Source organism: Elephantulus edwardii, unplaced genomic scaffold (genome assembly GCF_000299155.1).
Source record: "Elephantulus edwardii isolate Elephantulus edwardi_28Jun2011 unplaced genomic scaffold, EleEdw1.0 scaffold00004, whole genome shotgun sequence".
NCBI lineage: Eukaryota > Metazoa > Chordata > Mammalia > Macroscelidea > Macroscelididae > Elephantulus > Elephantulus edwardii.
In genome coordinates, this window is record NW_006399754.1 from 39,556,907 (window position 1) to 39,582,904 (window position 25,998).

At 45.5% G+C, this 25,998-nt stretch overlaps 1 protein-coding gene across 1 annotated transcript; it reads right to left on the bottom strand.

Annotated features, from left to right (window-relative positions):
- Positions 1-8: 8 nt before the first annotated feature.
- LOC102874889 (anomalous homeobox protein-like) lies at positions 9-21,142 on the bottom strand. Its single transcript, XM_006879644.1, has 9 exons — positions 20,894-21,142; positions 19,991-20,118; positions 17,713-17,836; positions 17,197-17,365; positions 15,080-15,188; positions 14,351-14,604; positions 12,950-13,100; positions 412-496; positions 9-113 (listed from the first exon to the last, which is right to left on the bottom strand). The coding sequence occupies exons 1-9, from the start codon at positions 21,140-21,142 to the stop codon at positions 9-11; spliced, it is 1,374 nt and encodes a 457-aa protein (XP_006879706.1).
- Between the last annotated feature and the right edge of the window lie 4,856 nt (positions 21,143-25,998).

The following is a 25,998-nucleotide window of genomic DNA, read 5'->3' on the forward strand; positions in this document are numbered from 1 at the left end:
GGTTCTATTCATTTCTCAAGGATATCTCTCTTCAGGTTGCCCCCTGAAAATTCAAAGAGCATCTGAGCTCCCCAGAATGCATCATTGGAGGCTGGACTGTCAGGACACTGCACCTGGAAAACCAAACCCAACATCATCCACTCAGCCAGCAGACTTGAAAGGGTTGCTATTCCAATTCAGATAATTTCCTGACCCTAAGTGGACCCCACTCACTTCTGGAGCCTCAGACTCAAGCATGCTCCTCCCATGGCCTTTCATACCCACTTGCCAAGCCCCCATCTCATCACTTCCCACCATCAGCCCTCTCCCCTCGTCCATCTGCCTAGATGAATCTCTACAAAGGCTTCAGTGCAGGCTCTCCTCTGTGCTAAACAATGGGATTCAGAGGGTCAGTGAGTGCAAAGTTCTCACCTGGCCAGACAGCTGGGGTGGGCTGAGCTCCACATTAGACACAGAATGAGGGAAGCATGACATGGCCTGTACTGGCTCCTGGGAGCTAGAAAAGAGACACGGTGTCAATTTAGGCTCTGACTAAAGTGCCTGCAGATGCTAAGGAATCCTGTCTGTTTATTCAGTGATATGTATTGAGAACATTCTACACAATCTACAGACAAAGACTCTTTATAAGTATTTTATGTCCATCACAAACAAAACTTCATGCTCAGGGACTTCGTTTGTTGTGGAGAGAATCAGACAGCAATGAAGAGGCTGCTAGGGTGGGATAGCTGGTACCACACTGAGTAGAGAGGGGTCACAGAAGCATTTCAGGCAATGTGTCTAGGCAGGCCTTCTGTAAGTAGAATCACAAAGACAGGTGATTCTAGAGGGAGGAGCTGGTGAGGACTGTGAAAGAAGATGAGAAGTCAAAGTCATAGCTCAGAGTAAGGACTGAGAACAGGTAGTAGAAAGTGGGACCGGACAACTACTCTGGATAATAGTTCAGAAATCTCTTTAAAACTTACACAGAGGCACGTGTCTATTGACTTTTCTATATTCCACCAGTAGGCATTCTAGGAAAATATTTAAGAAAACAATTACATTTACTTTCTAATAGCATCTAAAATAGTAAAATACCTGTGGCTGTGGTTGTTGTTATGTGCCATCAAGTCGTGTGCAACTCATAGCAACCCTTTGTACCTTAGCTCTGATACCTGCCCTATCCTGAGTCAATCTCATCTCCACAGACAGACCTAATCCCATTTCTCTGGTCACTGAATCAATCCATCTCATCCTGGGTCTTTCTCTCCTGCACTGTCCCTACACCCTTCCAAGCATGATGTCCCTTTCCAAGGACCAGTCCCTTGTGGCCATATACCCAAAATATGCAAGATGGAGCCTCAAAATCATTACCACTGAAAGGAGCACACCAAGCCACAGGAGAGTTGGGGGCTCTGTGCCAAGAGTGAGCACTCTCCATTGTCTGTGGAGAGACAGGACTGAGTCATCCCTGGGGTTATAGGTAGCTCCATCCAAGGGTCCTGGCCACTATGGCTACAGGGCTATCCCAGGGGCCAAACAGGACAAGAGATTTAGTACACAGAACCTCTGGCAGAAGGAAGGGATTTTTATAGCTCTCTGCAAGAGAGAGGGGGAGCTGACTTGAGACCCCCTGCACACAAGCTACTTGAGCTGGCAGCTCAGACTTCTAATCTCGTGCCACTCCAGAGACAAAGGAAGATACTAAACCTCAGGAGAAAAGGTGCATAAGAAACTGCCTGAGTAGAGCATCTGGTTTCACACTACTCAGTCACTTCATATATGAAAGAGACCTAGAGAGTTGATGTCAAGGGACTACATTAAGGTGAGATTCCTACAGGGCTGCATTGCAGAACAAAGAGAACCTCAAGGACTTTACTAAAGGCACATTTTCCCCTATAGAACTTACAGTGGAGTGAGTACCTCACCACATTTTAATTTGGCAGTAAACTAGTTGTACATTGTACATATCCTGCCCTGGACATGCTCACTAAGTTGTGTCAAGGAATCTGGAGAACAACCACTTGGCCAACTGACTGGAAGAGGTCTATATTTGTTCCCATCCCAAAGAAGGGCGACCCAACTGAGTGTGGAAACTACAGAACAATATCATTGATTTCACATGCAAGCAAGATTCTACTGAAGGTTATCCAAAAACAACTGGAACAGTACATCAGCAGAGAACTGCCAGAAGTCCAGGCTGGGTTTAGAAGGGGTCATGGTACTAGGGATATTGTAGCTGATGTTAGATGGATCTTGGCTGAAAGCAGGAAGTACCAGAGGAATGTCTATCTGTGCTTCATTGATTATGCAAAGACGTTTGTGTGGACCATAACAAACTGTGGCTGACTCTGAGAAAATGGGAATCCCAGAACACTTGATCGTGCTAATGAGAAACCTATACTTGGACCAGGAAGCAATCGTCAGAACAGAGCAAGGGATCACTCACTGCATGGTTCAAAATTGGGAAGGGCATATGCAATTGGGAAGGGCGTATGCCAAGGATGTGTTCTATCTCCATACCTTTTCAGCCTGTATGCAGAGCAGATCATTCGGGAGGCTGGGCTCTATGAGGAGAAATGTGGCATCAGGATTGGTGGAAGATCTATTAACAATGTGCGTTATGCAGATGGCACAACCCTGCTTGCTGAAACTGAGGAGGACCTGAAGCGCTAGCTGCAGAGGGTCAAGGACTGCAGCCTCCTATATGAATTGAGGCTCAATATTAAGAAGACAAAGATTCTCACCCCTGGACCAATTGGCAGCATCAGGATGGATAGTGAAGAGACTGAGATTGTTCACACCTTTAGTCTGCTTGGCTCCACAATCAACACTCTTGGTACCAGCAGCCAGGAAATTAAAAGACGTATTGTGATGGGAAAGTCTGCTGTTAGGGATCTCTCTAAAGTACTGAAGAGCAACAGTGTCTCTCTGGAGACTAAGGTGCGTCTGATACAGGCTATGGTCTTTGCAATCACTTGTTATGCATCAGAGAGTTGGACAACGACTAGGGAGGATAGAAGGAGAATTAATGCTTTTGAGCTTTGGTGTTGGAGAAGAGTATTGAGGATACCACGGACTGCTAACAAAACAAACAGATTCATCCTGGAGAGGGTTAAACCAGGCTGCTCCTTGGAGGCAAGGATTCTGAGGCTTCATCTGACATACTCTGGTCATGTTTTAAGGAGAATCCGGTTCTTGGAGAAGGACATCATGCTTGGGAGGGTGCAGGGCAGGCGCAGGAGGGGAAGGCCCTCTACGAGATGGATTGATTCGGTGACTGGGGCAATCGGAGTGTGTGTCGGAGAAAATGAGATTGGCACAGGACAGAACAGAGTTTAGGGCTGTTGTACATAGGGTTGCTATGAGTTGCAAGTGACTTGACGGCACATAACAACAACAATGAACTAGTAACATTATAAAGGCAAGAACCAACAACAACTTTCACAGACACAATAGAAATGACCTAGTGACAAATAGTCACTTGTCAAGAAAAAACTTCACATAACGTCAAGAAAGCAACAGGCAGCTTCAAACACCATGAAAAAACAAATTAAGCCTTCTTAAAAATAATACTAAACCCAAAAACCAGACGATATCAGAGACCTCATAAATGCCCCAGAGTCAAGAAGGCAGATGATATATATTGATATGGAGACCTTCAAACAGCTATGAATAAAAGTATAAAAACAGTGGAAGCCACAGATAAAGTGAATAACACAGAAGTAGAGAACCAGAAAAAAAGAGATTGATAGACTTATTTGAATAGCTACAGAAGGTGCAAATAATGGAAGAAACAATGGAAACCAACAAGAAAGCAAGTGCTCCATAGACACAGAGCCACAAGAAATATACTGAGAATTAGGAACTTGCACAAATATGGAAGAAAATGAAAGAAAAAAGGAAAAAAGAATTTATAGATAAAGAGATACAAGAACTTCAAAAATCATCACAAGATGGAGAGGGTACTGCCAACACAGTACTAGAAGTAACAGAAAGGCATGAAAATGCAATCCCAAACATAAAGACTGAAATGGAAGAAGTATACAACATGTTGGAAAGACAAAAGTGTAGACCATGAGATGGAGCAGAGAGTGAGCTGAAGACAAGAACCTCAACAGAAACATACAAGAAGAAAAATCAAAGATGACATTTAAAGAAAATGAATATTAAAATTACATGGGATGACATTAAAAATAATAACATGTATGATTGGAATTTCAGAATATTAGTGGGATAGGGAAATCACTGAGAAAATTGTGGAAGAGGTACTAGAAGAAAACATCTCAGGTGTTCTGAAGACTGAAGACACTGAGCACAATTGGAATAAAAGGAAATTTCCTCAACATAGTCAAAAGTATATGTGCAAAACCAAGAGCCAATAGCATTCTTAATGGAAAAAGACTAAAAGCATTTTATTTGTGAGCAAGGACCACACAAGAATGTCCACTGTCATCACTGCTATTCAGTACTATATTGGAAGTACTTGCTAAGGCAATGCAAGAGGAGAAGGAAATCCAAGGCATCCTGATCGGCAAAGAGATGGTTAAACTGTCACTCTATGTAGATGATATGATATTGTACACAGAAAACCTCAAAGACTCAACCAAAAAAACTGTTAGAGCTAGTTTCCTGTTCTTCTCAGAGTCAGCCATAGATTGTGATCCACAAAAAATGTGAACCAATATAAAACCAACATATTTTAAAAAAAATCCTTACCTCCAGAGAGCAGCCTGGTTTCACTTTCTCCAGGACAGACCTGTTTGTTCTCCTGGAAGTCCTTGATATGTTCAACACTCTCCTGCACCACAACTCAAAGGTATCAATTCTTGTATCATCCTTAGTCATTGTTCAGCTGTCTGATGCATAGCAAGTAACTGTGAAGACTATGGCCTGGAGCAGGTGCACCTTACTCTCCAGACTGACATTGTTGTTCTTCAGTACTCTAGAAAGGTGCCTAACAGCAGACTTTCCCATTGCACGTTGTCTTTTTATTTCCTCACTGCAGTTGCCAAGAGTGTTGACTGTCATACCAGCAAGCTTAAGCTGTTAACAATCTCAATCTCTTCTCCACCTTTCATGAAGCTGCAAAGTGGCTCAGTGTTGAGAAACTTTGTTTTCTTGATGAGCTTCAATCCATACTGAAGACCTTCTGCAGCAAACGCCTCAGCCTCAGTTTCAGCAAGAAAGGCTGTGTCATCTGCATAATGCAAGTTGTTGATGAGTCTTCCTCAAATCCTGATGCAGCATTCCTCCTTATATAAAGTCCAGCCACCTGAATTATGTATTATGCATATAGATTGAAATGGTATGGCGATAGGATTCATCCCTGATGCACACCTTTCCTGATCCTGAATCATGCTGTGTTTCCTTGCTCTGTTCTGAATACTGCTTGCTGGTCCAAGTAAAGGTTTCACATGAGCACAATTAAGTGTTCCAAGATCCACATTTTTCTCAAGGTTAGCCACTATTAGTCGTGATCCACCAAGTCAAATGCCTTTGCAAAATCAATGAAACACAGACATTTCTCTGGTACTCTGCTTTCAGCCAAGATCTATCTAACATTGGCTATGTTGTTCCTAGTGCCACAGCCTCTTCTAAATCTAGCCTGCAAATCTGGCCTTGTTTTTTGCCAATTTCTTCAGACCAGCTTGAAGTTCTTCTTTCATCACCATAGGCTCTTGATCATATGTTGTTTCTTGAAATTCTTCTGTATCAACCACTTCTTTTTGGTATAGTGCTGTGTGTACTGCTTCCATCTTCTTTTGATGCTTCCTGGGTCATTCAACATTCTGCCTTCAGCATCCTTAAATACTGAAACTCGAGGCTTGAAATTGTTCTTCACATAAATTTAACCAGTTTTGTAAAAGACCTAATAACCCAATGAACATTACCAAACACTGAGTACCAAATTATGAGCCCTATATTAGCTGGCGCCTGAGGGCGAGCTCATGCTCCAAAGGACCCTCTACCCTTAATGACTTAATAACCAAGCCTTATAAAGGAAAAAACCACAAACAGGTAGTTTATACTTAGGCTTTGTTCTGGAACATGCTGACTCTACTCTAAAAACCAAAAGCAACATACAGCAGCAGATAGCATCCTGAAAGGTTAACATCCCACCCTGCAAGCAGACAGCTCCTAATTGAGCCAGGAAATCTCTGCCTTGTGGTTTCATAGAACACCTTGTTTTGCTTTCTACATTCAAGCAAGCACCTTATTAAAAAAAAGTTTATTTACAAAATTCAAATACAGTTTTTGATAATAGATTCTTCCAATTTCCCTCCCACCCATCAAATTATACAACTCCATGATTAATCCCCCCGCCCCCTCCACATCCTCATCCCTCTGCTTCCACCCTCTCCCACCCTCTTTGGATCCTTATACTCATTCTACAATTATGGTTTTGTACAATATTTGTCTGTTTGGGTCTGAGTTAGTTCACTCAGCATAATGCTCTACAGTTCCTCCCAAGTTAGGTAATAATTTACAAAATCCTTGCTCTTGCATGGTGTGTAGTACTCCATTGTGTGAATGTACCATAACTTCTCAATCCATTCATTTATGGTTGGACATTTGGGCTGTTTCCTTGTTCTTGCAATGGCAAGCAGCATGTTGAGCTACACTAAAGCTATCCGCTTCCTAAACAACATGCCTCCAGAAACCCTATGAACTTTGAAAAATGTTGATAGTTGTAGAGGGGCTCCAAGCCCCCCCCCTTTTTTTTTAGACTGTAGCAATCCTTTATTAGCATTTAAATGGCAGCAGCTGTGGAATCGAAAAGCATAGTTAAAAGAGCCTTCTCTGCATTTTGAACTTAAAAGATTTTACACAGAGTGTAACAATCTCTGATCAGGCCCAACTGTGACAACCATTAGGACCAAGAAAATTATCTGGACCAAACAAGTCCAGTGTTCAGATGAAGTTAGGAAGGAAGAAAGAAGACTTCTAGTCAAGATGAAAAAGTGGCAAAGCATTAAGGAACCATTGGTCACCCAACAGAGTGAAGAGCTCAGGCAGGAGGAGAGGCTATTGCCTGGTACACTCCTATTCACTGGAAGCAAGCATGGGAGAAAATAGAGACTGACACTGAATTTGATAGTCACTCTGTGGATCTTGGCTGAAAGCAGGGAATACCAGAGGAATGTCTATCTGTGTTTCATTGACTATGCAAAGGCATTTGACTGTGTAGATCATAACAAACTATGGCTGACTCTGAGAAGAATGGGAATCCCAGAACACTTGATCGTGCTAATACGAAACCTATACTTGGACCAGGAGGCAGTCGTCACAACAGAGCAAGGGAACACAGCATGGTTCAAAATTGGGAAGGGCGTACGCCAGGGATGCATCCTATCTCCATACCATTTCAACCTATATGCAGAACAGATTATCCAGGAGGCTGGGCTCTATGAGGAGAAATGTGGAGTCAAGATTGGTGGATGATTTATCAACAATCTGCGTTATGCGGATGACACAACCCTGCTTGCTGAAACTGAAGAGGACCTGAAGCGCCTGCTGCAGAGCGTCAAGGACTGCAACCTACAATATGGATTGAGGCTCAATGTCAAGAAGACAAAGATTCTCATCACTGGACCAATTGGCAGCATCAGGATGGATGGTGAAGAGATTGAGATTGTACACAGCTTTAGTTTGCTTGGCTCCATAGTCAACAGTCTTGGCACCAGCAGCCAGGAAATTAAAAGGCACATTGCCATGGGAAAGTCTGCTGTTAGGGACCTCTCCAAAGTACTGAAGAGCAATGGTGTCTCTCTGGAGACTAAGGTGCATCTGATACAGGCCATGGTCTTTGCAATCACTTGCTAAGCATCAGAGAGTTGGACAATGACCAAGGAGGATAGAAGGAGAATTGATGCCTTTGAGCTGTGGTGCTGGAGAAGCATATTGAGAATACCATGGACTGCCAGGAAAACAAACAGATTTGTCCTGGAAAGGGTTAAACCGGGTGGCTCCCTGGAGGCAAGGATTCTGCGCCTCTGTCTAACATACTTTGGACATGTTGTGAGGAGAGACCGGTCCTTAGAGAGGGACATCATGCTTGGGGGGGGGGTGGAGGGACGGCGCAGGAGAGGAAGGCCCTCTATGAGGTGGATTGATTCAGTGACTGGGATAATTGGGATGGGAGTGTCAGAGACAGTGCGATTGGCACAGGACAGAGCGGAGTTTAGGGCTGTTGTACATAGGGTCGCTATGAGTTGCAAGTGACTCGACGGCACATAACAACAACAACAACAACAACTGTGGTAGCTACAACTTCAAAAGAACATGTTCCATTTGCCGACAGCTACAACCACAGTTCCCAAAGAAAGACAAGATCAAGAAGAGACATTACTACGTCGTGTGGGACAAGTTCAAGTTCTTATGGGAGAAAAAGAAATCCCACCAGTTCTTTTTCCTACTCACAGCCCTTGGAGTAATAGTCCTGACACCTCTGGGCATCCGTATGGAGCTCTGACTGAACTGCCCAGTAGGTACAACACGATGAGACAATGGGCTGGAAAGTCCAGGCCTGAGCCAGATCTAGGACATTGATATTCAAGTCCAGAGAGCACAAGGGTGCCCAGCATGAACATCCAGTCTTCAACATTTGGAAGAAGCAACCAGCAGCAAGCAAAGAAATGGTTTCTGCCAGAAAAGAGAATTCTTTGGGACTTAGGCTGCAACCATTTTTAAAGAAAGAAAGAGAGACTGAGGCTGAGTTGAAGTATTTGTTTTATAAGCAATTGAGAGGAAAATCAATTGTCAAGGAAAAATCACCAGAGTAGTCTTGACTTTGTATACATGTAGTGCCTCAATCACAAGGTTCTAACTTAAAAAAAATCCTGTTCAGCTAGCTGTTGGTTGGTAGCTTCTGCTATTTAAGCAGATTCTAAAAGCGCATTGTGTCAGGAATTTTAAACCTTGTCATGTGTCTATCTACACTCCGTCTTTCCTTAAATATTCTGTAGTATGGTGTTCTGCTTCTCAATGACTAAAGATCTACTAATGATGTCTATGGAGAAACAGTGCCTACACTCAAATGCATCTGCCAATGCAGCCAAAAGATTATCTTTGTGCTAACTGCCTCCCCTCTCAACTTGACCGAGAAGAAAAGAGGCTGAAAAGTTGTAAAAGTCTAAGTAGGAGAAAAAAAAAATAGTTTCACAGAAGAAAATATTGGCTTGAGAATCTGAATGCTGTTCTGTACAGAAATGGAAAAAAAAATTCAAAATTTCTAACTTAACCACATAGTAACTCTGAGGACAAATTAAATAAAAGTTCACCCACATGGGGGGAAAAAAAGATTTTACACAAAAGATTATTTGCCAGTTTCTAAAATTTCAACAGTTTGGGCTGCCCTCTGTTCCCACAACCCTTTCTCCTCTCCCCACTTTTTTTTCTTTCCTCCTCTTCCACAGTGATTAAATCTGTAAAGGACGCAGTCTCCATGCACTTAGTAATACTAAAGGCAAGAATTGACCGGATCCATTTGACAACACAAAGATGCTCTCCCCTCAAACTGTGCATGAAATGCTTCAAGCCTTTTGTTTATAGAGTCAGTATGAGTCATACTCGACTCGAAGGCAATCAACAACAACAAGGACAGCAAGGCATTTACGAAAAATGAATTGATTCCTGGGTTAGGAAGGAGTTTGTTAAGCTAACTCAAATACTTCAGTTACATACCATAAAGTTGACTGACTCATAGTGACCCTATGAAAAATAACTCTGAACCCTGCCCTATCCTGAGCCACTCACTGTCTCTCACACACCTACCCTCATTACCCCAATTACTGTATCAATCAATCCATCTTCTCTGGGCCCTTTCTCTCCTGCACTGTCCCTCCACCCTTCCAAGCATGGTGTCCTTCTTCAAGGATTAGTCCCTCTTGCCAACATGCCCAAACTATGTGAGATAGAGTTTCAAAATCCTTGCCTTCAAGGAGAAATTTGGTTTCACCCTCTCCATGATAGATCTGTTTGTTCTCTTGGAAGTCCATGATAACATTAATTATTCCTCTCCAGTACCACAATTCAAAGGCATTGATTCATCTGTCATTCTTAGTCATTGCCCAGCTCTTAGATGCATAGCAAGCAACTGCAAAGACATTGTCTGGATCAGGTGCACCTTAGTCTCCAGACTAACTTCATTGCTCTTTAGCACTCTGGAGAGGTAACTGACAGGAAACTCTCTCAATGTATCTTGTCTTTTGAATTCCTGACTGCTGGTACTGAGAGTGTTAATTGTGGAACCAAGCAAGCTGAAATCGTTAACCACTTCAATCTCTTCCACCCATCATGATGCTGCGAAGACCTAGGTAGTCAGAGGAGTCATGTGGTGCAGTTGTTGGAGTGCCAGGCCACGAGCTGGAAGGCTGGCAGTGTGGACCCAGCAGGAGCCCATGAGAGACGTGGCAACCTTTATATATTTACAGCCTGGGAAATAAATTTACAACCTTACTCTGCTCTGCCTTGTATGGTTGCTATTAGTAGGAATTCATGTTAGTGGACTGGAAACATAGTACTGTTGAGATATTAATACTGATCAAAACACTCTAGAGATCCAACAAAGTCACAGTCAAAATTCTAATAGCTTTCTTTACAGAAATGAAAATAAACCAGTACTCACATATGGAATTGCAAGGGGCTCCAAACAGAAAAGCCAATACTGACAAGGAACAAAGTATATATGTTTACACTTCCTGATCCTAAAGCATATTATGGAGTGACAGTGACTAACACAGTGTGGCACTGATAAGCCAACAGACACACAGACCCAGAAAACAGAACTGAGTATCTCCAAATCAATACATTTGTGGCCAGCTGAGGTGCTAATTCTTTGCATTGCTTAAGAACAGCATTGATATAATAGCTTTTTTATATAACAGCTTTTTCTTTAACATATGACCCTGAAACAACTGGAAAACATATGTGAAAGACCTTTCATAAAAATCAACACAGAATGTATCAAGGAACTATGTGGTAAACAAAACAAACTCCCAGAATAAAATATAGGAGTACTGTTTGGAGGGGGGGGGGTTGTCTGTTTTTTAAACAATGTATTCTTAGCTACAGTGCTGAAAGCATTAGTAACAACAAAAAGTATCCCACACAATATACTGGACTTTAGAAAACAACAGCAGAAAATCATTTGTTCAACAAAGGACTTTAATAACAGTGAAAAGACAAACTCAAGAGTAGGAGAATATTTTTTAAAAATATGTATTAAATAAAATGTCAGTATTCAGAATATAAGATGAACACCTACAACTTAACCAAAACACAAACATCCAAAAAAGTAAAAGATCTGAATAGACAAAGGGCAAATTAGCCATTAGCACTGCAGCCCATGAGCTGAGAACAGCGGACTGAGCCACAGGGTTTTCAAACCATGCTCTTTCTGAAGCAGATTGTCAGCCCTTTCTTCCAAGGTACCTCTAGGCCTGGGTGAACCACCAGCTACTCCATTAGTAGTTCGGCACCCAGAGACTCTGGGAGATGCAAATCAAAACCACAGTGAGAGTCCACTGGCCTGTCAGCAGGATGCTTTGATAAGAAAGGAAAACAGTTGGTAGCGACGTGTAAAGACTGGCAAGCACTTGCTGCAGTAGATCAAGGAGTATACCTTCAATGAGGATTGCATCTTAACATCAAGAAAATCTAGGTCCTCAACACGAGGCGAAGAGATAAGATTCAAGCTGTCAACAATTTCATCTTACTTGAATTCACAATCAACAAATCAAAAGATGAGTTGCATTGGGAAAATATACTATCAAGGACCCTTCCAGAGTACTAAAGAACAGTGCCAGTTTAACAGCTAAGATGCATCTGATCTAAACTACTGTCTTCTCAATTACTTGCTCTGCATCTGAAAGTTGGAGAGTGAATAAGGATGACAGAAGAATTATCGATGCCTTTGAGTTGTATTATATTGGAGAAAAGTACTGAATATACTATGCATCTAGAGAACAAATAGGTCTGTCATGGAGAAACCAGGGCACTCCTTGAAGTTTCTTGGAAGGAAGGATGTTTCTCACATACTTTGGGCAGGGTTGTAAGGAGCAAGTCCTTGGAGAAGGGCATCATGCTTGGAAAGACGGAGGGTCAGCATACCCTCAGTGAGATGGACTGACAGACTACAGCACTGAGCTCACATTGTGAGGACAGCACAAGGGAAGGCAAGGTTCACAGCTGTTCACAAGATCAGTGAGTCACAGTCAGCTCCACAGCACTTACCCAGCTGTGGTGAGAATGCGAGATGATGTAATAGCTATAGAAAACAGGTGGGATGTTCCTCAGAGTTAATCCTAAAATGGCAATGTGACTCAGAAATTCTACTGCCAAAAAAAAAAAAAAAGAAATTCTACTGCCATCCAATTCCACTGAAGCTTCAGTGAGCTTCCACTTCCTATTGTCTGTGGCATCGACCCCTGTCAATAGCACATTCTCCGCAAGGCCTCTGAGGCCACTGAAAGCCCCACTGAAATCACAACTTGGACAAAATCCGAACACTGTGCTGCTCAGAAACCTCAATATCCCTTTTCATGGAGAAAAGAAAATGCTGAGCTGAGGTGACTGGGTCACCAGTGCTGTCCTGAGGTCCCTGAACACAGACAAGGCACCTCAGAAGTACAGGCCAGAGGATGGTGACCAGGTCCCTCAGACATTTCTGAGTGTTTTTTTTCTATTTCAGATAAAACTCATCCTCGGTTGGTAGAAGCAGCTGGGGAATACTGTTACCACTTTCAGAAATCTCTAAAGGAATGTGCAAGGGCCCTGGTGGTGAGGGATGCTCACCACATTGCCAGTGAAGTGCTGTCAAGGAGATGCAGCTTGTCATGATGGCCACCAGTAGGGAAGAAGGGTCTGATTTCAGTCTGAAGCAGGTGATAAGAAATTACTGACCCTTGTGTTCCTACTTATGTTCTCTTGAAAGGTTACCCAAACACTGAGCTCTTTGGGGACTGCCTACCTTTGGGCCTGGACGACGGCAGCAGGAACATGCAGTGGTCTGTGTGATGCCAGGAAGTACTCTGTCTGAAGCTCCATGTGACCACTGCTGGGGCCTGGACCTCCCTCCTGATACATGCCCTGAAGGTTCCTGCTCGCTGGTCCAGAAAGTCCTGTAGGAGAGAAATTACAGGACTCACTTCCAGGAAGAAGGAGCAGGGCCAGGGTAGTGGAAAGTGCCACCTGGAGTCCATGCTCCTGAAGGTGGAGATCATCTGGGGCCTGACTGCCTCTCTCTGAGGAAGAAACAGGTACACCAGTGGTCTCAATGACTTTCCTATACGTCATTCTTCCAGACAAAACAAGGTTGAATTCTGCACATTTCAAATCTGCTTTTTTACAGTTATAACTTCGTGTTGTTGTTGCTAGGTCCCATGGAGTCAAGTATGACTCTCTGAATAACAGATCTGAACCCTGTCCTATCCTGTAGCATCGTCACCATCTCAGACACACTCGAGCTCACAGCTCCAGTCACTGTGTCAATCTATCCCATTGAAGACCTTCCCCTCTTTTGCGGACCCTCCACCTTTCCAAGCATGATGTCCTTTTCCAAGAAACAGGATCCCCTAGCACCATGCCCAAAGTATGTGAGATGAAGCGTTACCATCTTTGCCTTCCAGAAGCACTCTGGCTGCACTTTGTCCAAAATATATATTTGTTCTTTTAGCAGTCCATTGGATTTTTAGTACTCCTCTCCAACACCACACATCTCAAAGGCATCAATTCTTCCATCACCTTTATCACTGTCCAGCTCTCAGAGACATAGTAAGTGACTGCAAATACTGTGGCCTGAATTAAGCACATTTTGGTCTTCAGACTAAAAGCATTGCTCTTAAGTATTTTGGAAAGGGCCCTGACAGTACTTGCCCAGTGCAGTACATCTCCTTAGCATTTCCAGGACCGAAGAATTTCCAAAGGAAATGCAAGTTCTCTAGAAAGGCCTGTTAATACCTGGGCCACTCTCCTTAATAGAGCAACAGCCTCACCCTGCCCCTTGCTAACATCCCTGCTGGGTCAAAGAACACGATTCTAACTCTCACAAGACCACCTTATATTTATAAATCTCAGCCCTCCCCCTTTCTGCTTCCTGCTTTCCTCCCCCTTTACACATTATGCTGAATGAAAAATATTTTCTTAACTATTTGTAACCACTCTGGTTATTTTCCCCATGTCAACTGGCTTCTTTTTAGAGAAATAAGGAAATAATGACATATTTGTGGGCAGTCTCTACTCAAACCGCAATGGTCTGTAGCTCATCACAACACAGGATTCCAGGAGAAAACTTGGCCCTTGCAAGCCTGCGGCATCTCATACAAGACTGGCTCTGAGCCAGCAAACAGTGACAAGTCTTGAGCTGACACACCTGAAGCAGAGGTTAGACTAGACAGTGAGAAGTTGAGCTCCTGGTCATGCACCAGCTGTCCAGTCTGGAAAGAGCCTTCCATAGAGGACGCCAGTGCTAGTGGCATGAGCCATGATGCTGGAGTGCCCAGGGATGGGTCCATCACTCTGCTGCTGGCCTCCAGGGGGTAGAGCCCAGTGCCAGGGCAAATGGACGCAAAAGAGGCAGGGTCTTGTCCAGGTTCCTCCTGGTATACCTCTCCACTTTGCAGGGACCTATGGATACAGAAAAAACCATCTTTATTCTCACATCTGGCAGGACCCCAGCACAGGAAGACCACAGGACTCAGAACTGTTTAGAGCAGCACGTGGCACGCAGGAACCTTCAATGCTGACAACAACATCATTTAAAAATATGTGCTAGAAGAAAGTCAACCACAATGACCAAAAGTTAGTGTCCCTCCAAACCCCAGTTCTGGGAGGTGGTCAGGAAACTTTCTTCTTCTCTTTCAACACCAGAAGTCAGGATCCAGTGGACACCAGCAGCATTGGGGTCACCACCTCAACTGTTCCTCACGTGACCCCTTGCTGGCATGTCCCCTGGGCCCTTGCATCCACGACTGTTGACTGTCAGAGTTCTCAGCTGTTCCCACCCTAAGCCCAGTGTCCGTGGCCTGGTCTTTTGGCCCAAGGGAAGAGGAAGGGGCTGGATCATACAGGATATGATCGTGCAGCATGGGGGATGTGGTACCTGGGAGCTTCTGGCTTCTCACTTCCAGCAAAGTGCAGAGTGGGGACAAGCAATGTGCATGGTCCTTGGATGCCCTTGGGGGGCTGTGGGGGCGCCTTGGTCTCATCTCCTGCCAAGAGAACAGCACAGTCAGGCAGGAGGATCCTCAAAGCCACCTTGAGCTGCTGGTCTCTTTTCTGCAGGTCTCTTGGTCTTCTCAGCAGATGTGTGTAGAGCTTGCATTTCTGAATCTGTCTTTGTCTCAACCATAAGTGGTCCATACTATGCAGCCACACAGCCCAACGATGGTGCGTGGACCCTTGCCATCCCCACAGGAGGCCATCCTCAGCCACCTCCTCACCTGCACAGCACAGACAACAAACTATAGGCTGGGCTTCTGGACACCTGAGCTGCACTCGGCCTCTGCTTAAAATTACAGATTCAAAAATACAGATTGCATGTCAACACGCAGAACACCAAAATCCTCACCACTGGACAAGTAACATCATGATAGATGGAGAAAAGACTGAAGTCATCCATCTATGATTTCATCTTACTGGGATACACAATAAATGCCCATGGTCGAAGCGCAGTCAAGAAAGTAAAAGACAGGTTGCACTGGGAAAACCTACCATCATGGAACCTCTCCCAAGTGCTAATGAGTAACATTGTCAATTTAAAGTTCCAGGCCATGACATTTTTTCAGTTATTTCCTATATATCTGAAAGTTGAGGCTGCAGTCCTTGACCCTCTGCAGCAGGTGCTTCAGTTCCTCCTCAAGCACCTGCTGCAGAGGGTCAAGGACTGCAGCCTCCAATATGGACTGAGGCTCAATGTCAAGAAGGCAAACATTCTCACCACTGGAACAATTGGCAGTATCAGGAGGGATGGTGAAGTGACTGAGATCGTTCACAGCTTTAGTTTGCTTGGCTCCACAGTCAACACTCTCGGCACCAGTAGCCAGGAAATTAAAAGGTGCATTGCCATGAGAAAGTCTGCTGTTAGGGACCTCTCCAAAGTACTGAAGAGCAATGGTGTCTCTCTGGAGACTAAGGTGCATCTGATACAGGCCATGGTCTTCGCAATCACTTGTTATGCATCAGAGAGTTGGAAAATGACCAAGGAGGATAGATGAAGAATTGATGCCTTTGAGCTGTGGTGCTGGAGAACAATATTGAGAGTACCATGGACTGCTAGGAAAACAAACAGATTCGTCCTGGAAAGGGTTAAACCGGGTGGCTCCTTGGAGGCAAGGATTCTGAGGCTCCATCTAACATACTTTGGACATGTTGTGAGGAGAGACCGGTCCTTGGAGAAGGACATCATGCTTGGGAGGATGGAGGGACAGCGCAGGAGGGGAAGGCCCTCTATGAGGTGGATTGATACAGTGACTGGGATAATCGGGATGGGAGTGTCAGAGACAATACGATTGGCACAGGACAGAGCAGGGTTTAGGGCTGTTGTACATAGGGTTGCTATGAGTCGCAAGCGACTCGACGGCAAGTAACAACAACAACTGAAGGTTGAACAAAGAATAAGAAGACAGAAGAACTGATGCCGTGCGTTGTGGTGTTGAGGAAGAGTACCAAGAACCCATGAACTGCCAAAAGAACAAACAGGTTGTCATGGAGAAGTAGAACCCACGTGGCGAGGACAGTGAAACTTGGTCTCACAGACTTTGGGCATGTTGTCAGGAGGTGCCAACCTTGGAAAAACGCACCATTCTGGGAAAGGTGAAGAGTCAGAGAAAAAGAGGAAGACCCTCCACAAGGCAGACAGACATGTACTAGTGGGCTAGAACATATCAGAGATGGCGAGGGAGAAGGCTGGGTTAAGATCTGTTGTTCTCAGGGTTGCTATGAAATGTAGTGGACTTGCTGACACCTAACAACAACAGCCTGGTGGTTACAGGCACATTGAGGCATAAGAGCTAACACAGTAGCTATGGTGCTAATGGAAAGGCTAGTAGGTCTAATGCTGCTCCATGGAGGAACAGCACATCCTGGTCCTTAGCCCCCACCACATGGTGCCCCCGCCTCAGGGTCACCCTACCTGACTGCATGAGGAGTGACTAACACAGTGGAAACCAGAACCTCTAAGCCACTGGCTGCGTATCTGACAAAGGTCTGTCCACACACCTGAGGGCTGGGGGTGCTCCTGGTGTGTCTTCCAGATCCTGAGGTCTCCTGCTGCAGTCCCCTGGAGAGTCTCTGAATGCTGCTGACGGGCTCTTTGTTTGCGGCGGTAATTGGCAAACCAGTTGTAGACCTGCTCAGTAGACAGTTCTGTCTCTGATGACAAGGCCTCCTGCAAAGGACCCAGAACTGCATGCATGCTTCCTGGAGAAGCCACAGAGCAGCCCTTACTGCTCGCACACTGAGAAAGATCCCCAGACTGTCCTCTCTGCCCACAGCCCAGGATGGGTTCTGGCTGGATTACCTGCCAAATGCTTGTTCTGGACAGGGTCTGGGGACAGACTCTCTGAGGGACTCAGGACTAAGTCCTCTCTTCATGGCCATGTGAGATTGGGTTACCAATGACAAGCCACACTGTGCAGAAACCATCCTATGAGTCCCAGGTTAGTCCACCTGCACCCTGGCAAATGGGGTCACAGGACCTGGGGTAGCTTCATGGAGGAGGTGGTCCCCTCTTACCCGTTGGGCCTTGTCCGGATTGGCGCTCACCCTGGAGGCAAAGTCTTGCAGCTTTAAGCGAACAGTCCTGGGGAAATTCCTACCCCTCAAACCCTCAGGACAGAGGGTAGGGGGTGGGGGATACCTGGATGAGGAGAGGAGGAAAAGGTCCCAGAATGTTGTTGTTGTTGAGTGCTGTATGACCCAGTGACTATGTAAACAAGAGATCTGAACCATGCCCTACCCTGTGTCATCCCCACCCTCTGATTTGCTCAGCCCATTATTAGTTGCTGTGACAATTCATATTGCAGCTCTGGTAAGGAATTGTGCTGCTAAACCCAAGGCAGGAGGTTGAGAGCTGCTCAGTGAGAGAAAGATGCTGGGTGAGAGAAATCCACCAGCTGTTCACTTCATCTGGCAAGTCCAGATTAATTGGGGGGCCTCTGGCCCCGAGACAGCCAGCGTTTGGGCATGCCACATTATAAAATACGGAAATGTTTGGTCACGCCTGTAAGGTGAGGGCTGAGGACTAGTGTGTTGTGAATCCTGGTTGCAGCTGGACCTTAGGATGGCCTCTCGTGTCTTGAGGATGGACATGTAAGAAATGCTTAGGGCTTTTATGGTAATCTCCTAGGAGCCACATAATTTACAGTCTCTGAAAACCCACTGAAAGGTCACCTATGAGTTGGTCTGACTCAATAGTACATATAACAACCAGCTTTTCCAACATGCTTTGTTTTCCAAAGACTCAACCCCCTTCTGACAACATGCCCCAAGTTGGTGAGACTTTTTCACTATCTTGGCCTCTAAGGATGCACCCTGCTTGTACTGCCTCTAAAAGAGACTTGTCTGTGTTTTTAGTACCCATGGAATAGTCAGTATTCTCTAATATTACAGTTCAAAGACACGCATGCTTCCTCATACTTCCTTACTCACTGTTCAACTTTCAGATACACAGAAGTCATTGAAAAGATCATGGATTAAATTAGGTGCACCTCAGTCATAAAACAGACATCATTGCTCTTTAGCATTTCTGGAGAGCTTGACAGCATATATCCCAAGTGTAAATGCATCTTTTGATTTCTAGACTGATGCTTCAAGCATAAATGTTGACTGTGGATCCAAGGAAAAGGAGACCTTTCATAACTTCACTCTTTTCTCCGTTTATCATGATGTTAGGGAGCTCTGGTGGCTCAGTGTTAAGAAACTGTGCTGCCATCCAAAGGTGTTAAGTTCAAATCCATCTGCTGCCACATGGGAGAAAGATGAGCAGTCTCCTCCCCTGTGTTTAAACTGCCTCTAAAAACCCAGGAAGGTCAGCTATGACTCCACTCCAACTCCACAATAAACACCACATCATGAAGTTACCTACAGGCCCCACAAATTCATCCCCTACCCATGGCCCTGCAATTTAAGAAAGTGGACCCACCATTGGCTTCTTGCTGGCACAGCCTTCCTAACCCCAAGTTAGGGAGGCTAAGATGCTCTCTTTTCACAAAAATATACACAAGCTTGAGACTGCAGGGACTTCAGCCATCTCCAGATGCAGATGTAGGGGAAAGCCTGGTGCAAAGTGACAGCCCTCACAGACAGCTCTGGGGACAGTACTCACCCTGGACATGTCCCTGTCCTGTGACACCCCCCCACACACAGCCCCAGGAACAGTACTTGCCCCGAACGTGTGCCTGTCCTGTGTCAGCCCTCACAGCACAGCCCCAGGGACAGTACTCACCCTGGACGTGTCCCTGTCCTATGTCAGCTCTCACACACATCCCCAGGGATCTCTCAGTCCAGTACCTTTTTCCAGGTGTATTTCCTCCTCCTGCTCAGCCCCTTGCCCACAATGTAGTTCCCTGAGACTCTGAGTTTGACTCCCACCCATGAGGGGGTGTGTGTGTATATGTGTGTGTGTCTGGCTTTCTGGCCCCAAGTAGTCTCTGGCATCTTCAGTTTTCCTTGTGTTCTGGGTCTGAGTGCTCTGTGTAATTCCCACTTGGTATAGACAGCTGGTTTCTGACTGGTATCTCTGAAGATATCTGACCCTGTCCCAGGGCAGCCTTCCCAAAATTCCCTCACCCTGTGACCCTGTGATCCTGCAGGCTCAGAAGTGATGCTCCCAGCATGTCACTTAGATGCCCAACTTAGCCTGCCGTCTCTCAGGGTGACCCTGACTGCCCCCAATCAGCCCCTCACACCAACCTAGGCTGTGTGTGCTCCATTTGGTCAGGGCCCCCGAGTCCCCACTTCTGCATTATCTGAATGACTCCTCGGCCCCATGGGGCCACCTGAGTATACACACCTCTTTCTGCATCGGAACTTCTGCACTGGGGTCAGCGTGGTCACACCCAGCCCCTTCATGGTCTGGCGGTAATGGATGTCGTTCCAGAGTTCCACCAGCTCTGAACTGCCTCCTGGCACTTGGCATTCCTGCCAAAGACAGCCTGGTTGAGCCAAGGCTGGTGTCTCCAAGGGTTGCCACCTCGAACTAGCCTGAACCCGCACAAGGCTACAGATGACCTGATGAATGGTCAACAGAAGGGTGAGTGCTCCGTGGGTTCCATCTGGCCCGTGGAATCACATGGTCAAGGTAGGAATCCCCAGTACCCTATGGTGACCTTAAACCATCTCACCCAAGACCTTGAGACCCAGCACCCACAAAGCTCAGCCCTGTGTCCACCATCCTCACCAGGACAGTCAGGGAGCACGGTGCAGCCAGTCCCAAGTTCTCTGCCACTCACTGGCAGCACCGACTGGCCTTTAAGGACACAATCTGGTCAATGTTTTTGGAACCCTGGGAGCTCTGTAATCTTGTCTGCCCACATCAGAACAGCCCTGGACAAGGTATTCTGCTCCAGCATGTGCAGCCAAGACCAGGACCAGCACGCAGTGTCCTCTCCCCATGAAGTATGTCCTGCTGTCCATGACTCAGCTCCTGGTGCCACCAGACTTTCCCTTCTCTTCCAGAGGCTCTAGATGCTTTCTGTCCCCAGCTCACTGACTGTAGGCAGGGCTGCAACCCCAGTTCCAAGGACACATCCCTGCTTGCACATCATTCCTTACTCCTGGCAGACCAGAGATGGACCTAAACATTTCAGAGCAGGACACCCAGCCCGCTAGAGCCGAGTGAACAGAGCGAGCCCTTTCTGGCCATGGGTCCTTCTGGCAGTGGACTCCCCCTCTACGCCCCCGCATGCTGTCCTACCTCCAGGAGTCTGCGGGCTGCCGGGAACTGCTCCTGTTGGGCTAGAACAAGGGCACACACCAGGGCCACCTCCTTGCAGTCCAGCAGGTACGGCCGCAGAGGGCTCTCCAGCACAGCTTCTGCCAAGGGCGTTACCTGGGCAAGGTTGTCCCGGAGGTCCCTGCACAGCCTGGTCGCAAGGGCCACCAGCTCTGCCGAGGGGGAGCAACTGGCCCTGCTCTCCTCCAGCATTGCCAGAAACTTCTGCATCCTTCCTTGGCCTGCAGCCTGCATTGCACAGGGACAGTAGGGACATGCTGAACACCGTTCACAGCACAGCAGGACCCACCTCAAACCAGCCAGTGGGCCCCACCATGAAGAGAGGAACTCATCCAAGGTAGAGGGCATGTTAGCAGACTCTCGAGTTGCCCTTCAGTCACTAAGACCTTCAAGGGCTGCATGAGCACCCGGTACGAGCGTGCCGCTGTTCCTGCAGCACCCGTACTTCTAACCATGCTCCTGGGACTTGGAGAACCCTCTTAGGTGCCCTATCTTCAGGACCCCATCACCTCTTCCAGCTTGCTCTGAGGCCTCTGTCCTCTCTACCTGCACTTATTTGGGTAACCTCAAACCTCCTGGGGCAGGGACAGAGCTGTGAGTCCTTTCCCAGCACCCAACCTTCCCTATGCAGACATCTGTCTTTCCACATTAGGTCCAACTGGGGACCCTGGAGATCAGCCCTGGGTCTAGCCCACAACTAACAGGCTGGAAGACTTCAGAAACCAACCTTGGGATCTAACCCACACCAGGCCAGGCCAGCAGACCCCAGAATCCAACTCTAAAGCCTGACCCATACCAGACATTTGGGAGACCCTAGGATTCAGCCCTGGGGCCTAACACCCTGGCTAGGCTGAGAACCTCAGAGACCAGTGCTGGGTATGACCCACTATGGCAGCTCCAAGCTGCCTCTGTTTAACTGTTTTTATTTTGAACAACACAATTCTCCTTTGAAAACCCTGAGAAGTACAAATTAGCACTGATCCCACTGATTTTCACATGAAGTAGTGAACATGCTTGGTACTGAGCTCGTGCAGAGAGGTCCCTAGAGGGCCATGTCACACTAACCAGCAATCTACACTGTTCCTGGCACAGCTGTCCCCCAGTTCTGCATCTGTTCATCTTTACATTAACAGATATCTTTACATCTGCCTCAGTTTCTCCCTCACAGGCCTTATAGGACCAAGACCGGCCTCTCATGAGCAATCCTTTCGGCTCACGACTGAAAGCTCCCCCAAGCTCCCCACACCAAATGGCTTAAACTCACAAAGCCCGTGGAGGCTGTCTGCCAAGACAGGCTGCAATCTTTGCACAAGCTGACACCTCGATTCCTGGGGCTTTATTTTTTTGTCAATGCCTTCAATGCAGCTTCATTTTCCTCCTTCATTGCCACTGGCTCCTGTTCCTATGACACTTCTGGAAATTTTCAGTGTCAGTCAGTTTTTTGTGGTACAATGACTCTGTATATTCCCTCATTCTTCTTATGTTGCTTCCTGGGTCATTCAATATATTGCCCATAGCATCTTTCAGTATTGTGACATGAGGCTTATGTGAGGTTTTTCTGTATTTATTCTCCAATTCCAGCTCTCTGCACATTCCATTACAATCCTTTGTCCTCCTGAGCTGCCCTTTGAAGGCTTCTGGTCAGCTCTATTACTTTGGCATGTTTCCCCTTTTGTTTGGGCTTCCTGACACTTTAGCGCAATTTTCAGAGTCTCTTTTGACATCCATTTTGAGTTTTCTTTCTCCTCTGTATTTGTAATTATTAGGAGCGCTGAGCTGCTCTCCCTGTCTTTCCCCAGAAAAGCCACAGTAATGATCAAAGAAGCAGCTGCAACACTGTGTATTTCTGTTAGAGCTGCAAAACTATTTCACCTTCCTCTCCAAGGAATAACTATCCATGACCCTCGACCTGCTCCCTTGTCTTGTACCAAGCAGCCGTGAACATCCTAACTCCCAATTTCCTTCTAAGAAAATATAAAGTGCCACTCCAAGTGGCTGATTTTCTCTACTTTAGAGCCAGCGCAGCAGTTTCTTCTCAATAAACGGTCTTTCTTGGGATGACCAGGGTTCTGTACTTCCTCGGCGACCTTACAGTAATAATCTTTTACTCTTTTCATGGATGGTCATCTGTGATATCATCCCATAAGTCATCTGGTCTTTGATCATTGGTGTTCAATGCCTCAAATCTACTCTTTAGATTATCATGAAATTCAGATGGAATGGATTCAAGATCATATCTGGGTTCCTATGGATTTATTTTCCTTTTCTTCAGCCTCAGCCAGAAAGATCAAGCAGGATTTAGAAGAGGCCATGGTACCAGGGATATCGTTGCTCATGTCAGATAGATGCTGGCTGAAATTAAGGAATATCAGAAGAATTTCTATTTGTACTTTCTTGCTTATGCAAAAACATTTGAATGTGTGGACCATGACAATTTGTGGCTCACATTAAGAAAAATGGGAATCCCAGAGCACTTCATTGTGCTCATACAAAACCTACACCTGGACCAGGAGGCTGCTGTGTGAACAGAGCAGGGGAGGACTCCATGGTTTCGAATTGGGAAGGGAGTGCCAGGGTGGTATTCTCTCTCCATATGTATTCAATCTGTATAGTGTGCAAATTATCCGAGAAGCTGGAATCTATGAGGGGGAGTGTAGCATCAGGATTGGAGAGAGACTCATCAATAACTTGAATTATGGAGATGACACAACCTTGCTTCCGGAAAGTGAGGAGGGCTTAAAGCACTTGTTGAAGAAGATAAAGGAATGCAGCCTTCAGTATGGATTGCTTTTCAATGTCAGGAAGACAAATATTCTTACCACCTCACTGATAGGCAGCATCGTGATGGATGGAGAGAAGACTGATACTGTCACAATTAACACCCATGGTACCAACAGTCAGGAAATAAGGAGACACAAGGGTATCATCCATGAAGAAAGCAAAAGGTCATTACAAAAACACAGGAGAAAGACAAAATCTAAATGGATGTTAGAAAAGACTCGAAAGATTGCACTGGAGTGTAGAGAAGCCAAAACTAAAGGAAAACATGTCAAAGTGAAAGAGCTGAACAGAAGATTTCAAAGTGCATCTCAGGAGGACAAAGTAAACTATTAGAATATGCAGAGAGCTGGAATTGGAGAATAAAAAGGGAAGCACTTGCTCTGCATTTCTCAAGCTGAAAGAACTGAAAAACATATTTAAGCCTCATGTCACAATGTTGAAAGATGCTTTGGGCAATATATTGAATGACCCATAAAGCATCAATAGAAAATGGAGGGAATACACAGAATCACAGTACTTGAAAGAACTGATTGACACTGAAAAATTTCAGGAAGTACCATATGAACAGAAGCCAATGGCAATGAAGGAGAAAGTAGAAGCTGCATTGAAGGCACTGGCAAAAAACAAGGTCCCAGGAATTGATGGGATACTAATTGACTTGTTTCAATTAGTAAATGCAGCCTTGGACGCACTCACTAGTCTATGCCAGGAAATTTGGAGAATGGCTGACTGGCCAATGGATTGGAAGAGGTTCATATTTGTTCCGATTCCTAAGAAAGGTGATCCAACTGAATGTGGAAATTATCTAACAATATCACTGATATCACATGCAAGCAAAATGCTGAAGATCATTCAAAAACTGCTAGAACAGTACATAGATAAGGAACTGCAGAAGTTCCACAGATGCAGTCAATCTAATTCCTAAACTTTAGATGCATTTGTGCTTTTTTTTTTTATGGTGAGAAAAATTTATATTTAGAATTAGCCCGCTGGACTCAGTTTAGATGATCCCAATTTTGTTGGCAACATCCAAAGCATCATAATCAAGTCGAACATAGGCCTTCTTCTCTCCATCAGGCCTAATCAAAGTGTTGACCTGGCCACATCAGTGTCATAGAGCTTCTTTACAGCTTGTTTAATTTAGTGTTTATTGGCCTTGACATCCACAATGAACACAAGTGTGTTGTTATCTTCTATCTTCTTCATAGCTGACTCAGTGGTCAGGGGAAATTTGATGATGGCATAGTGGTCAAGCTTGTTTCTCCTGGGAGCGCTCTTCCGGGGGTATTTGGGCTGCCGTCGGAGTCTCAGCGTCTTAGGCTGCCTAAGGTGGGTGACTTGCGGATCTTCTTTTTTTTTGGCTGTGGACGCCCTTCAGGACTGCCTTCTTGGCCTTTAATGCCTTTGCTTTGGCTTCAGTTTTGGGAGGGGCAGGGGCTTCCTTCTTGGCTTTCGGCGCCATCTTCTCTCGTCTTGCATTTGTGCTTTTTTAAAATAGGTATTTGCAATGAATAAATCATTGAAAATATAAAATTCAGTCATTCTATTTCCAATCTAATTTCTATCATTCTACTTTCCAACTACTATTCCATATTCATTGAATTTTTGCATTCCATGTGAATTCAACCATGTGAAGTCTATGTAAATCTAAATGCACTCCCCACAGCCCAAACCACTGCCGTTGTGTTCACTTTCATTCTTCCTGACATCACAAGACAGCACATCTGCCCTCTGGCTTGCTGACAAGGTTAAATCTCTACATAAACAAACTGCTACATCTCTCTCCTGCCCAGCTGCTGGACTCAAAATGCCCACCTTTGGGTTAGCAGCTGTGTGCTTAACGATTGTGCCACCAGGATTCCATCCACCCACTTCTGAAACACAGCCACTGTCTGCTGGTGGCTATGCTTCACCTGACTACTCACACCTTTCTGGGGTTCAAGGCTGGCACAGCATGTGGCCCTGGGGACATCCTGGTAGAGGAGAACATCAGTCATCAAACACATGAAGAAAATATTTAATATCTTGAGCTACTAGAGAGATGCAAATTAAAACACCAATGAGACATCATCTCATCCCAGCACCAATAGCAAAGTTCAATATAGGTCAGCAAACAACAAATGCTACATACAAGGATGTGGAGAGATTGAAACCCTCGTACACTGCTGATGGGAAATGTAAAATGGTACAGCCACTCTGAAGGGCTAAATGGTGTTTCCCCATAAAGTTGAAAACAGATAAACTATTTGCTCCAGCTGGTGGCCAGAAGCTGCACTGCAATCCCA